Below are 14,748 nucleotides of genomic sequence, written 5' to 3' on the forward strand. Positions count from 1 at the left end.
GTTATGGTGGGAAGTGAATGGAAGCTTTGGTTTGTATTTATCCGGCAGAGTAAGCCTCGGAGTGAGATATTGTGGCCAACAGTATTTTCAGCTCTGTGAATATTTGTATCATTTCTCTGTTTTGGTGGGAAGGGGGTAAGACAATAATAGAAAGCAGTCATTCTCCCTTTGAAGAGAAATGGATCTTTTGTCTGAATAGGGGCTGTAGGTTTGGGGTCAATATGGGACCTGATCCAATACCCCATGAAATCCGTGGGAAGACTGACTGACTGACTAATGGCTATTAGATCAGGCCAATAATGCTATTTCCACATTGCTTCATTATGACCTACCACAGGGTGCTTGTTTAGATCCTGATCCTGCAATTTACATTGTGTGCAGGGATTTTTCCGCATATTTTAAATTGCACATTTGGGGACAGTGTAAAATTGTTCTTTGTACAGAGAGAGAGAGAGAGAGAGCAGCAGACACCATTTCAGCTCTCCAAATATATCTGAAATGGGACTTAAGCAGTGCATGGGCCTTGGACTAGACTTCTACACTGAAATTAATTTTACCCTGGAAGAGAACTTGTCACAGTAAGAGAGAAATACTGATTTTGCAGTACTGTGCTTTGTTTTTTTGTAATGACCATCTTAAAAGGCAATGGAGCACAGAGCCTTAGAGCACTGAAGCAGACCAGCAGCAGCACAACTGCACTATTCAGACTCTTCATTGTTCTGCTTATAAATCAGCATTCCTAAATCATGTGTGTCTTTATATTGCCTAGTTCTGAGGAAAATATAGTCCTTGATTTTGCATATAAGCTACAGCCTCTGGTGATATACAGTTGCAAGGAAGTTCTCTTTGTGGCACAGTGTTTTCTTAGCAGATCAAAAACTTTCTTCCAAAGTTAGGTGACAAACTTAAATTGCAGGAAAATAAAAAATCTTGCCATATTTATATCTCTGATTTGCAAGTTTTCTTACTTCCCTGTCTGACTCAGAATGGCTGTACAAGGCCCTTACTATTAGAGAGGTAGAAAACCAGTTCAGATAAAATAAGAATTGACATGAACCTTATCTGAGGTTCAAAATAAGTTAGAAAACTTATAATCATTTTCATCTTTGTTGGACAAACCTACTCAAAGCCCATCATTTGAGCTTCATCCACTACTAATAAATGGTGGGCCAGATCAATGGAGCTATGATGATTTACATCCCCCGAGGTTCTAATCCAATATGTTTAATCGAATAGAATGTCAGTAAACACATTTTTAAATTAACATCCTGCTATATTTCTATAGGTCCAGATTATCTCAAAGTTTTCAGAGGGCTAGGACCTGGGATTTTGCTTTAGGCCCTTTTCTAATTTTTTTATTAACATAATAGGTGTTCTGATAAGTGTGTTGATACTGCTGACTCTTATTTCTAAAGGCTGGAGCACTGGGTGTTAGAAAAAATGCCTCTTCCCTTTTGATCTAGTCTTATTTCATATACTTTATCTGTTCCATTATAAAGTCATTAAATGATCATTCAGTTTGCAAAGTGAAACATTCAGAAGTCAGGAAATGACACAGTTAAGGTTGCCTGTTCAACCTTAACTCTACCCTGTTGTGTGTATGCATTATGATCTAGTCTTTAATTACATGACTACATTATTTTCTGCATGATGCCTACATCATACTGTGAGCATGGCCCCAATGAACAGTGAGGGTGTGATCCAAGGCATCTTGGTGTCAATGGGATCTTTCCAGAGATCTATGTTCTATTCCTGCCTCTGCCATGGAATTTCAGCATGTCCTTTGACAAGTCACTTAAGCTATGTTTCAGTTCTGTTTCTGTAAAAGGGTGATAATGATACTACTTCACATCACAAGGGTGTTGTGTATATAATTCCATTAATGTTTGTGATAGTAAAGCCTATAGAGAGGGAAAAACCCACAAAAACAAAAGGCACATTATTCAGAGCAGAGGATGAATATGGCAGAATAAAATAAAAAAAAAATTAGTTGGAAAATTCCAAAATTAATTTTGATAATGTTTTGTTTTAACAATGTCAAAACTATAATATATATAAAATTAATATTTCAATGTTATATATAAGTCAAAACAAAATTAAGCGAAACAATAAAATCAAAACAATTTAGTCAAAATCGACATGTACCCATGAAATAATTAGTTTTTGTCAGAATCGCATTTTGCAACAGAAAACTATTCCATTTTAATATTTCCAGACAGCTCTAATTATTAGATTGAGCTAAATTTGCAGATAACCTTGACTTTGTCATTTTATAAAATCTGAGTATTCCATTTTCCAACCTAAATGTTCCCTTGAGGGGTGATTTTGTGAGGGGGAAAAAATAAAACAAAGAAATTCCATCATATGCTACTATTTGGTAGACAGCAGTAGTACACTCTGCACTGCACAATAAGTGTGCTCAGTGCAGCAGGAGCTCTTGCCTCATTCTATTTCTAGATGTACATTTCTAGATCCTATGGAAGAAACTCTGACTAAGGCTAAGATTTGGTTATGGATATATTAATAAAAGTCAGGGACAGGTTATGGGCTTCCGTTAATTTTTCTTTATTGCCTGTGACCTGTCTGTGACTTTTACTAAAAATATCCTTGACAAAATTGGGAGCTCAGCTGCAGAGGCTGAGCAACTGTGGGGGCCTGCTCTGAGCTCTGGGGGCCCTCACCATCTATGCAGACTCGGAAGTCCAGGGTCCCCCGCCACCCGCGGTAGCTCAGAGCTCTGGGGGGCCCCACCACCTGCAGTGGCTCAAAGATTTGGGGAACCCCCATTGCCCACAGCAGCCGGGAGTTTTGGGACCCCACACCACCTGCGGCGACTCATAGCTCCAGGGTCCCCCATGCCCACGGTGGCCAGGAGCTGCGGATGGGGGCCCTGCTGCCCGTGGTGGCCGGGAGCTGTGGCCACACCACCTGCGACAGCTCAGAGCTGCGAGGGGGGGCCCCTGCAGCCTGCATTGGCTAGGAGTTGCGGTGGGCTCCTGCTGGCCATGGCTGCCATGAGCTGTGGCCCTGCTGCCCATGGCAACCGGAAGCTGCGGGGGCACCCTGCAGGTCCGGGCCGACAGGGATGAATTCACAAACTTGGTGGAAGTTATGGATTCCGTGACTTCCACAGCCTCCATGAAAAAAATCACAGCTTTAATCTGACTCATTTCAGCACCTTCCACATATACCTGCATCTATCACATGGCTTCTTCTAGATCACATTCATTTACTCCATTCAGGGAGGGAGGATGTTGGTCATTTTGCCTCTTTTCCTATGCATTTTCATAGAACATATTTCATAAACTTTCACTTCACTTTGTTAACCATGCCCTGTATACCTAGGGAAATTCTGAGACATTGTCTATTCAATAGACATTTTTACTCGGTGTACCTATGCTTGCATGTGCAGGGCCAATAGAATCCTGGGAGATGCTCATTGTAATTGTTTAACATAATCAAATGGGCATGTGAAAGTACATTTTCTAAACCTTTTTTAACACAGCCAAATCAAATTGGATTTTCACCAGGGTAATAGAAGACATGCGACAGGGACATAGCTCCTAAATTGTTGATTTGTCAAGCTTCTGTCATCACCTGCAGAGGGAATAGAGATATTTTAAAAAACAAATTGTAAAAAACCTGCAGTTCTTTGTCCTTTTTATGCTTGAAAATGGCTCGGACATTTTTAATTAAACTTTCTCAAACAATGTGCCTCCAGTCTGAGGACAAGCACACCAATTTTCAACCAAAATGGTAAAATTTTGAGAAAATAGCAAGCAAGTCAAAATCCCTTTTTATATTGGAAATGTCTAAGCAACCTTAACTACAGACATCATCACTGTGTGTGCCACCTATAATATAAGTTTTCAGTTCTATGCTCCTCACCATAGTGTCTGAGCATCTCCATGACAATTGCAGTCAGCTGAGATGCTTTAGCTTACAGTCCACAGATTTAAATGTGAGATGGCTAATGGCAAGGTAGTCTCAGGCCATGTCTACACAGGGATGTTGATAGCAGATTAGTTTCTCCACTCTAAGTTCAGCAATTAAACTATAGGGAACTAACATGCATCCACACTGCTTTACTATGCCAGTTTAAGGTACTTTCTTGTTAATCATGGTACCAGCATAGCTCTGTGCTAGTTTAAATTAAGCACTCAGCATTCTGGGCAGAGGTGCAATGTTCTGTCACTCAGCTGTATGCTCTGTGATTTTTCTCATGGTGTATTGGGAAATGCCTACCAGGAACTAAAAGGATTTTGGGGCTGGTGGCCAAACTAATGAACTCCCATGATCCCTCTCCTGGTATCCATTAATTTTGACAGTGCCATTTTCAAACTGCTGTCAGCAGCATGGAGGATCCAGTGCTGAGTGATGTGGTCAGTCTTTCATGCAAACAGGATGATGTACATGCATTTGCAATCATGCAGGTGGTTGGATTTGGCTCTGCAGTTTCATAGGCTGTTTGATGCCATGGTGATACAGCAGAGGATGAAATCAAGCACTTACTTCTGCAGGGCATTTATCTGGAGCCCTTGTGCTTGGTGGAGTGCTACTTCTGGGCTCAGCCAATTAGCAATGGATTGGTGGGGCAGGGTAGTTATGCAGACCTAGGACAACCAGCAGTGTCAGCAGAACTTCAAAATGGTTAAGGCCCCTTGCCTAGAAATCTGCACACAATTCACCCTGGAGCTGCAGTAGCAGAAGACTAACACGAAAGTTCCTCTCAGCATGGAGAAGCATGTTGCCATCACCACCTAGAAGCTCACCATCCTTCATTGCTACCTGTCAATAACCAAACAGTTTGCTGTGGGTAAAGGGGTGTTGTCATGGAGGTTTGTAATGCTAAGAGGAAAGTGCTGCTATGCCGTGGGCTAAAGCTTGGCAATACACAGGAGAGGAGTTGTTGATGGCTTTCAATAGATAGGTTCTTAAACTGCATAGGGATTTATTGATGGGGCAAACATGCTTATTCTTTGCTTTGACTTGGCACTGGGAGTAGCTGTGGGAATGGCCACTCTTCTTTATTTGTTCTGACAGTGTGTGGTAGATGTCATATGCAGTGTTGTTGTACCTGTGTCGGTCCCAGGATATTGGAGATACAAGGTGGGTAAGGTAATATCTTTTATTGGACCAACAAAAGATTGGTCAGATTATTTTCTCTGCTCTAAATGTAGCCATTAAACTATAGTTGGTCCAATAAAAAATATTACCTCACCCACCTTGTCTGTCTTGCAGATATCATTCTGGTGACTCTTTTCCAAATGAGACTGAACATGCAGCTCTAAAGAGAGCACTCAAGGTCAGGACCTCTGAAGTGGCCCACGCAGAATCACAGGGAGGAATGACTGCTATAATGTGTATGTGAATTCACTACTACTTGATATCATGCATTTAAACAGAGAGGCGACATCTGGTCAAGATAGCCCTGGAGCAGTGGGGGGCACTGAGGTATAAAGACAGGATGATCCATGTCTGAAGCAATGCAGTGTGGGATAGTAGATGGAGGACTGCTAGAATAGAATAGTTAGGAATGCATCCACACAAACAAATTCATTGCAAAGTAGAGTTACTCCTTTTCCAAAGAAAATTACTTAGGCCTTGTCTACACTACGAGAGTAGTTCGATTTTACTTGCATCGAATTTTTGTAATCGATATTGCAAAGTCGAACGTGTGTGTCCACACTAAGGACAGTAATTCGACTTTGTGCGTCCACACTAACGGTGATAGCGTCGACATTCGAAGCGGTGCACTGTGGTCAGCTATCCCACAGTTCCCGCAGTCCCCTCTGCCCATTGGAATTCTGGGTGTAGCCGGCAATGCCTTCTGGGTAACAAAATGAGTCGAGGGTGCTTTTGGGAAACTGTCGTCATCCGTCCATCACTCCCGCCCTCCCTCCCTGAAAGCGCCGGCGGGAAAACAGTTCGCGCGCTTTTCCAGTCATTGACAGCGCGGACGCCACTGTACTCCGAGCATGGAGCCCGCTGCGACCATCGCTGCAGTTGTGGCCGCTCTCAACGTCTCGCAGCTTATCATAAAGGTTTCCCTGAGGCAGATGCAGAAAAGTCAGGCAAGGAGGCTACGGCACCGCGGTGATGTCCTGAAGTCTGAGAGTAGCACAGACCTGTCAGAAAGCAGGCGACCCAGCGCCGAGGACATCACAGTGGCAATGGGTCATGTTGATGCCTTGGAACGGCGATTCTGGGCACGGGAGACAAGCACTGAGTGGTGGGACCGCATAGTGCTGCAGGTCTGGGATGAATCCCAGTGGCTGCGAAACTTTCGCATGCGGAAGGGAACTTTCCTGGAACTTTGTGAGTTGCTGTCCCCTGCCCTGAAGCGCAGTGACACCCGGTTGCGAGCTGCACTGAGTGTACAGAAGCGAGTGGCCATAGCCCTGTGGAAGCTTGCAACGCCAGACAGCTACCGGTCAGTCGCGAACCAGTTTGGGGTGGGCAAATCTACCGTGGGGGTTGTTGTGATGCAAGTAGCGAAGGCAATCGTTGATGTACTGCTGCCAAAGGTAGTGACTCTGGGAAACGTGGAGGCGATCATAGATGGCTTCGCAGCGATGGGATTCCCAAACTGCGGTGGGGCCATAGATGGAACTCACATCCCTATCCTGGCACCGGACCACCAGGCCACCCAGTACATTAACCGAAAGGGATACTTTTCCATGGTGCTGCAAGCACTGGTGGACCACAGGGGACGTTTTACCAACATCTACGTGGGATGGCCGGGCAAGGTTCATGACGCTCGTGTTTTCAGGAACTCTGGTCTGTTTAGACGGCTGCAACAAGGTATTTACTTCCCGGACCACAAAATAACTGTTGGGGATGTGGAGATGCCTATAGTCATCCTCGGGGACCCAGCCTACCCGCTAATGCCCTGGCTCATGAAGCCCTATACTGGCGCCCTGGACACTGAAAAAGAACTCTTCAACTACCGGCTGAGCAAGTGCAGAATGGTGGTGGAGTGTGCTTTTGGCCGTCTCAAGGGGAGATGGAGAAGCTTACTGACTCGCTGTGATCTCAGCGAAACCAATATCCCCATTGTTATAGCAGCTTGCTGTGTGCTCCACAATCTCTGTGAGAGCAAGGGGGAGACCTTTATGGCGGGGTGGGAGGTTGAGGAAAATAGCCTGGCTGGTGATTACTCACAGCCAGACAGCCGGGCGATTAGAAGAGACCAGCGGGAAGCGCTGTGCATCCGGGAGGCTTTGAAAGCAAAGTTCCTGAGTGAGCAGGGTAACCTGTGATTTTATAGTTTGTGTACTGAGAAGCTAAACCTGCCCCCGTTTCTTTACCCAGGTAATGTTGACTATCCTATCCAGTTACATACCCCCTTCACCCCCCCTCCAACACACGTGTCGAAATAAAAATAGTTCTACTTTGTTAAAGCACACCGTTTTCTTTAATACTGTTTTAGCGGGAATTTTTTAAAACTGGGACGCAGACTGTGGTGCGGGGCGGGTCTAGTGTTGTGATGCGAATGCAGCTTCTAAACTCAAGGATTGACAGGCTCCGCTGCGGTGGGCTGCTTGTTTCAACGGAGCCTGTCACCCCTCCTGATCGGGACTGTGTGTATGGGAGGTCTATTTGACTTTGTGGCAGGGGGAGGACGGTTACAGATCCCATGCTGTGTGGCTCTGTGATCCTGTCTAAGGACCGGCGCTTAAGATCTGTAACTGCCCTCCCCCGCCACAAAGTCACAGAGCAACCCACCCCCCCCAACATTACATCAAAACAACCTCCCAGACTAACCGGGGCAACTAGTCACTGCATCACTGCACTGTGTATGTGCCCTGCTGCTGTGCCTGCCCCCGACTATGTACCCTGCCAAAGGAGACTGTCCTGTCCAATTTCCAACCCCCTTTCCCCTCCTCCTCCAAAAGAACATGATTGAAACAGTAGTTAACAGAAACGAATTTTTTATTATCAACTACACATGGCATTGGGAGGTGAAACTTGGACGTGGGCTTGTGTCAGGCGGGAAGGAAAGAACTTTTCAAATTTTGGGAAATGAGAGCCTTCTGCTACTAGAGCTCTCTGCAGGGGTGGAGTGAGAGTTAGCAGGGACTCTGCCGCCTCTCCTTCTTTGCACTTTGGGTGAGGTGGGTATGGGACTTGGTGGCGGGGGAGGGCGGTTAGAGATGGACTGCAGCGGGGCTCTGTCCTCCTGCCTCCGTTCCTGCAGAACATCCACAAGGCGCCGGAGCGTGTCCGTTTGCTCCCTCAGTAGTCCAAGCAGCGTTTGAGTCGCCTGCTGGTCTTCCTGCCGCCACCTCTCCTCCCGATCCATGTTGGCTTGGTGCATTCGGGTCAAGTTCTCCCGCCACTGGGTCTGCTGTGCTGCCTGGGCTTGGGAAGAGGCCATAAGCTCAGAGAACATGTCCTCCCGTGTCCTCTTCTTCCTACGCCTAATCCGCGCTAGCCTCTGGGAGTGTGATTCCAGGCTAGGTTGTGAGACAGTCGCAGACGGGGCTGTGGAAATGGGAAAAAGGGAGTGAATTCCTCTGAAAGATAAATGTAGTTGTGAACAAAGAACATAGTCTTTCTCTGTGAACAAGACCATGCACAGCACCTTTCACATGCGCACTCAGCACAAGGTCGAATTCTCGGCCTTCGCATTCTGTGCCTGGGGTCTTGAACAGCACATTTGAGAAGCGAGGCAGCACAACGGAATTTCTGTTGCAGGCAGACATGGTAAGCCGTACACTTGTGGCAGTTTAAAACTTTTATATTACCACTGGCCTCATTTCACATTTAAATCAATGTCAGTCCCTGCTGCCAGCAATCCGGCAAGCGGGAACTCTGCCCCTGTCCCACCCCCTCGCGGCTGTCCCCGGGAATGATCCCTTTCAGCTGCCCCTCTCCCGCCTCCACCGCGTGGCTGCAAACCAGCGGTGACAGTTCTGTAAAGGAACGGGAAAGCAGTCCCAACACTAACATTCCCCTACCTAATTAAAAGCAGGTCACCATGGCCGACATCACCCTGATGAGGATCTCCGAGAGCGACAAAGAGAGAATGCTCCGGGAAAGCCTCCAAAGACCAGGGCCGTATGCCGCCCTGCTGTGCAGAGCAATGATCCCCGAGTACCTGATAATCTCGTGGCGCGGCAACGTGTCGTACTTCGGAGGACCCAATAAGGCCGCTCTCCCCAAGAACCTCATGCAACGGCTTTCAAGTTACCTCCAGGAGAGCTTCATCGAGATGTCCCAGGAGGATTACTGCTCTATCCCCGCACATATAGACCGCATTTTACTGTAGCTGCAGTAGCAGGGAATACACAGTAGAGCGGCTTGTGCAGGACAATCACTGAAAACCGGACATTGCTAGATTTCTTTTCAAAACTTGCACTGCCCCTTACTAAACCGTTAAGCGCCTAGGGCACACTAATCATGAACAACCCATTCTTTTAATTGTTAATATTCCTGTTTTGTTAAAAATAAATGTTTAGATGTTTACAACACTTACTGGCTGATCCTTCACCAGATTCTGTGTCCGGGGTAATGGCTGGGGACGCTTCGTAGGGGATCTCTGTAAGGGTGATGAAGAGATCCTGGCTGTCGGGGAAATCAGCGTTGTGAGAGCTGCCAACTGCCTCGCCCTCCTCATCTCCTTCCTCATCTTCCCCGTCCCCTAACATGTCTGAGGAACCGGCCGTGGACAGTATCCCATCCTCAGAGTCCACGGTCACTGGTGGGGTAGTGGTGGCGGCAGCACCGAGGATGGAATGCAGTGCCTCGTAGAAACGGGATGTCTGGGGATGGGATCCGGAGCGTCCGTTTGCCTCTTTGGTCTTCTGGTAGCCTTGTCTCAGCTCCTTGATTTTCACGCGGCACTGCGTTGCATCCCGGCTGTATCCTCTCTCTGCCATGTCTTTAGAGATCTTCTCGTAGATCTTTGCATTCCTTCTTTTGGATCGCAGCTCGGAAAGCACGGACTCATCGCCCCACACAGCGATGAGATCCAAGACTTCACGATCAGTCCATGCTGGGGCTCTCTTTCTATTCCCAGACTGCATGGCCATCACTGCTGGAGAGCTCTGCATCGTTGCCAGTGCTGCTGTGCTCGCCACGATGTCCAGACAGGAAATGAGATTCAAACTGGCCAGACAGGAAAAGGAATTCAAATTCAAATTTTCCCGGGGCTTTTCCTGTGTGGCTGGTCAGAGCATCCGAGCTCGCACTGCTGTCCAGAGCGTCAACAGAGTGGTGCACTGTGGGATAGCTCCCGGAGCTATTAGCGTCGATTTCCATCCACACCTAGCCTAATTCGACATGGCCATGTCGAATTTAGCGCTACTCCCCTCGTCGGGGAGGAGTACAGAAGTCGAATTAAAGAGACCTCTATGTCGAACTAAATAGCATCGCAGTGTGGACGGGTGCAGGGTTAATTCGATTTAACGGCGCTAACTTCGACATAAACGCCTAGTGTAGACCAGGCCTTATTGTGATCTCCGATGCCAAATAATTTCCTTCAAAAAAGGCTGTGTGGGGATTCAAGGCACTTTAAGGAGAACTAACAAACATTAATCCAATTTAACATCCTGGTGTAGACAAGTTCTCAGTGAGGGGCCTTTAATTCTGGAACTCCCTTCTCAGCTGGTCTGATGCAACTAGGGTGACCCGATAACAAGTGTGAAAAATTGGGATGGGGGTGGGGGGTAATAGGCACCTATTTAAGAAAAAGCCTGAAATATCGGGACTGTCCCGATAAAATCAGGACATCTGGTCACCCTAGATACAACCAGAGTTTATTGGCCTTTATGTAACAGTGCAGGGTTTTACCTTTTTCACTAGGGACTTGCCTAGAGAGTTGGAATGAACGGATATGGGGAATTGTTTACTTATAGGAGGTAGTCCTTTCCTTCCTAAAAGAAGTTATGTTTACTGTATATGTATTTCTATCTATTACAAAAAATAACACGTGTGGTTTGAGCTATGCAAGGGCTCCTTTAATAAATCTAAAAACATAAAATAATAAATTTCAATAAAAATTCTTATTTGCAATCATTTTGCCAAGTGTAACTACTAATATCTCACAAAAACAACCCTCCATGGATTTTATTATCCATCATTTTTAAAAAAATACAAAGAATAACATTTAGCAGTAAGCATCTGAATCTGCGTGACAAGACGAGAATTTCTTAACAAAAAGGTTTGCACATCTGAGGAGGAATTTTAAACATTCATTTTTTTGTGTAAGTACTATATATATATTTTTTTGGTATTTGATAACTTCAGCTGTTTCCAAAAAGCCAGAAAGATGACAAAAAATGCGAGAGCTCCCTATAGTATGTGATTGGTTAACCTTAAGCCACTTCAGCTGTAAAAACGGTGTGTGCAACTTTGAGAAAACATTTTGGATGTGACAGCAAAATTACTTTGTGATGTTTATACATTTTTCATAATGTTGTTCCCAGTAGAACTGATTCCTATATTTCTTACAGCAACAGTATGAAGAAGCAGGCTTTTAAAAGGATGAAGTTTTGCTGATGCTGCTTTTGCAGCGGCTTGTTAGCTCAGAGAATATACTGGAGTTAAATGAAACAAAGTAATAATGTTGAGGCATTAGGGGGGATTGAGAAGAGGAGTTGCATCTTCTTGTGTGTGGCTAGGGTGCGTGTGCGTGTGCGTGTGCGTGTGTGTGTGTGAGCTGAGGCAGATAGAAATGGAGTAAGACAGCCAGAGCAGAGGACTTAGACAATGTGTCACAGAGCTCGATAAATCTATACAATTTCTTTTTACCCTGCAAGGTCATAGATGACGCTGACACCAGTCTCCTAGCAACCCACTCTACTAACCTACTTTAGTCCCAATCACTGGAGAATGGGTTTAATGCTCTGAGCTGTGTTTCAACATGTGGAGGAAAGAATCAAATTGATGCTGGGTAACTGCTGATGTGCAAAATGCTAAAAAGCATTTTTCTGGTCTGGCTCTCCTTTATATATGTTGCACAGAATGAGCTTCTTTAAAAAAATAATAATCCCAACTTTTGAACCCCAAAGCATGCCCCAACTTTCACAGACTCATTCTTTTTATTAAGGCATCTAAAAATTCAGAGTATACAATGCACTAACCCTTATATATAAATATATTTATTTGGATTTCAGTCTGATGCAAACTCCAAATAAAAAAGCACCCATCCAAAGCTCTGGGCATCTCTGTCATATATAAAAACATGAGAAAATAGGAGATATAAAGTAAAAAAATGACCAGAAGAGGAGCACTACTACTTCTCACCCTCCCATCCATCATTTGATCATCAGTCATGTGACCAATTAGCGTAAATCCCCTGGTAGTGCATAATAATTAAAAGAAAGCTACATTTGGAATATGTATCATACAAGACATTGTGTGATATGTAAAATAAGAAAGCAGTGTCACCAGGCAACCAAAAATATCATTTGATATTTCATGTGTAGAACAAATTAAGTTTCATGATGTAATTGCAGCTGTTGAATAAAAATACATATGGTGAATATGACATGGTTACAAGCTCTCAAAGTAATGACACATTTGTGTTTTCTCCTTCAGAATTTATACACATTACTATTTGAAAATGTGTGACAAATAATAGAGCAGAGCAAATAATATAAAGCAAATAATTCACCAAATAAATTTAGCCTCTTTTTTTTGCTTGTGGAATATTTTGGTGCAGCTCCTAATTTCCTCTGATGTATTCATAATTCAAATTTATTGAGCCATGTTTACAGTTGTTTTACTCTGAAAATATTTAGTATCTGATATGCAAAATTCACACTGTTGGTTAGCTGCAATTGGTCACATGAATCACATGATAGTTTTCTCTTCCTTGATTGGAGGAACATAACTGTTATCAGGATGAAAATTTGAGGAAGGCTGATGCAACTTCACTTTATATTTGAATGAGCACATGCAGCAAATGTATGTGGTATAAACCAAGCTTCACTCAGTGACATTTTCATTCCAGGTTTTCTGCTGCTTCTTCCCCACCCCGGTCTACTTTGGGAGGTGGGTTCCACCCTCAATGGAATAAGAAACATGTTTGCAATTCATAAAACTTCTTCTGTATTGCCCCAACATTACTGTTCTTCACCCTACCCACTGACCTTCAAATATCTTAAAGAGGAGTCTGACCTCAAAATCTCCTTGAGGCATTCCTTATGGTGGCAATGAAATGGGGCAGAGGTAAAGTTACATGGTGGGGTGGAAGACATCATAATAACTGGCTCTCTCCTCTACTATATAAACATAATAGCCCTGATCTTTGACTGCAGCTGAAGAGTGCACAGTGCAACTCAGAAGGAGAAATTGGAAGGTTTCAAAGGTGGATTTTAAGTCATCATTGTTCTCCCCAGATCAATAGCCAGCCATGGGCGGACAGCCCTAATTTACATAATTGGCCATGTTGGTTTCTTAGCTGCTTTACACTAGTAACATGACACAAAGCAGTTCTAACTCGGGGGAGAGTTTATCTACATTTTTTAATTTGAATCCTCTTTTGCTTGTTGTTGTTAATTGTATTTTGGATCCATTTTTCCAACATAGACATCTGCAGTTCAGCATTATGGAAAAGTCTTTGTTTGGGTTTTATACATGATCTCCTCTTCTGTTTTTCTGGGGGATGGACAATTGCACCATCTTACTGAAACTATTGGGTGTGACAGCTGTCTTCTATTCAGGATAAATGAGAGAACAAATAAATGCTCCTTTGTTTAATCATCACCAAGGACTAGACTGCATGCAAGCCTGGGCAGTGGATGGCCCATGCATTCCAAAGGGTTTCCAGGAGTTTAATTACAAATATAGGAATGAGGAAATTGATTTGTTTACACCTTTGTGTCTCTTTCTAGGAGGAAAACAGCAGAAACACCACAGAAGCATACAGAAAAAGCAACAAGGAAGCCCGTCAGCCAGCCAGCGAGGCAGTTGTAGTGTGATCCTGAGAAAAAGATGAGAGAGAGCTTTTAGATAGAGTGCTGTCTGGAAAGAGGCTTGGAATTGTGAGCAAAGAAACTCCAGGCTGTTTGATTCCTAGTGTGAAGGAAACAGAACTTTGTAGGTTCTTTGCAAATAAACAGGATTGTAGCAAAGAAATACTTAATGTCATCATCAGTTTCTCATCCCAACTGAAAAAACCCACAAGACCCACAAATTCAGCTAATGCTCAGGCCAAAAGGAGTAACACTGTATAGGCTTTTCTTTAAGTCCATGTCATTATTTTATTGTTTTAAATAGTTGCCACCACTACTTCTACTTGCTTGTACATTCTCATTCTTTCTTACTTTACTATTTCAAATCTGGAAAAGATATTTTAAAATCACCCAGTCATTTAACTTGGCTATTTATGAATTATTTTCAAATAATTATTTGGACTATTTATGTAACTAAAGCATGGAAGGATATTGGAGCAGCATTTAAAATTCAACAGAAACACTAAATATAAAAAATAGTTTTTCTTTTTGCTTGGCTATTTTGTGTTTTTGTACTTTTAGTCTTTGAACTCCTGCTGTAGTGCATTATAGAAGGATAGATCCTGATTCTCATATACACTAAGACCCCTTTCCACTGCTGTGGGTTAAACTATAAATGAACATAAATGAGAATTGGATCTCTTTCTGGAAAGGACCCAAAGTAACTACCTATTTACATAGAAGCATCTCTTTGCAGGATTGATATTTATATTAGATTACAGGACAAGTAACCTAAAATCTGCTTCTGCATACAAATAATTTTAAATAATCATGCTGCTCACTC

General features: G+C 43.9%; 1 protein-coding gene across 1 annotated transcript; it reads right to left on the bottom strand.

Moving 5' to 3' along the window:
• Window positions 1–7,917: 7,917 nt before the first annotated feature.
• Window positions 7,918–10,458, bottom strand: LOC135972233 (uncharacterized). Its single transcript, XM_065549408.1, has 2 exons — window positions 9,482–10,458; window positions 7,918–8,487 (listed from the first exon to the last, which is right to left on the bottom strand). Exons 1-2 carry the CDS (start codon window positions 10,056–10,058, stop codon window positions 8,012–8,014), a joined length of 1,053 nt encoding a protein of 350 aa, XP_065405480.1. The 5' UTR covers window positions 10,059–10,458; the 3' UTR covers window positions 7,918–8,011.
• Window positions 10,459–14,748: the final 4,290 nt, after the last annotated feature.

This window comes from Chrysemys picta, chromosome 6 (genome assembly GCF_011386835.1).
Source record: "Chrysemys picta bellii isolate R12L10 chromosome 6, ASM1138683v2, whole genome shotgun sequence".
NCBI lineage: Eukaryota > Metazoa > Chordata > Testudines > Emydidae > Chrysemys > Chrysemys picta.

Bases quoted from the DNA above. Each gene is read 5' to 3' on its own strand.
- LOC135972233 (XM_065549408.1), bottom strand. From the start codon at position 10,058: ATGCAGAGCTCTCCAGCAGTGATGGCCATGCAGTCTGGGAATAGAAAG. The intron at 8,488-9,481 runs GTAAGTGTTGTA...CCATTTCCACAG, and splicing joins ATCTGGTGAAGGATCAGCCA to CCCCGTCTGCGACTGTCTCA.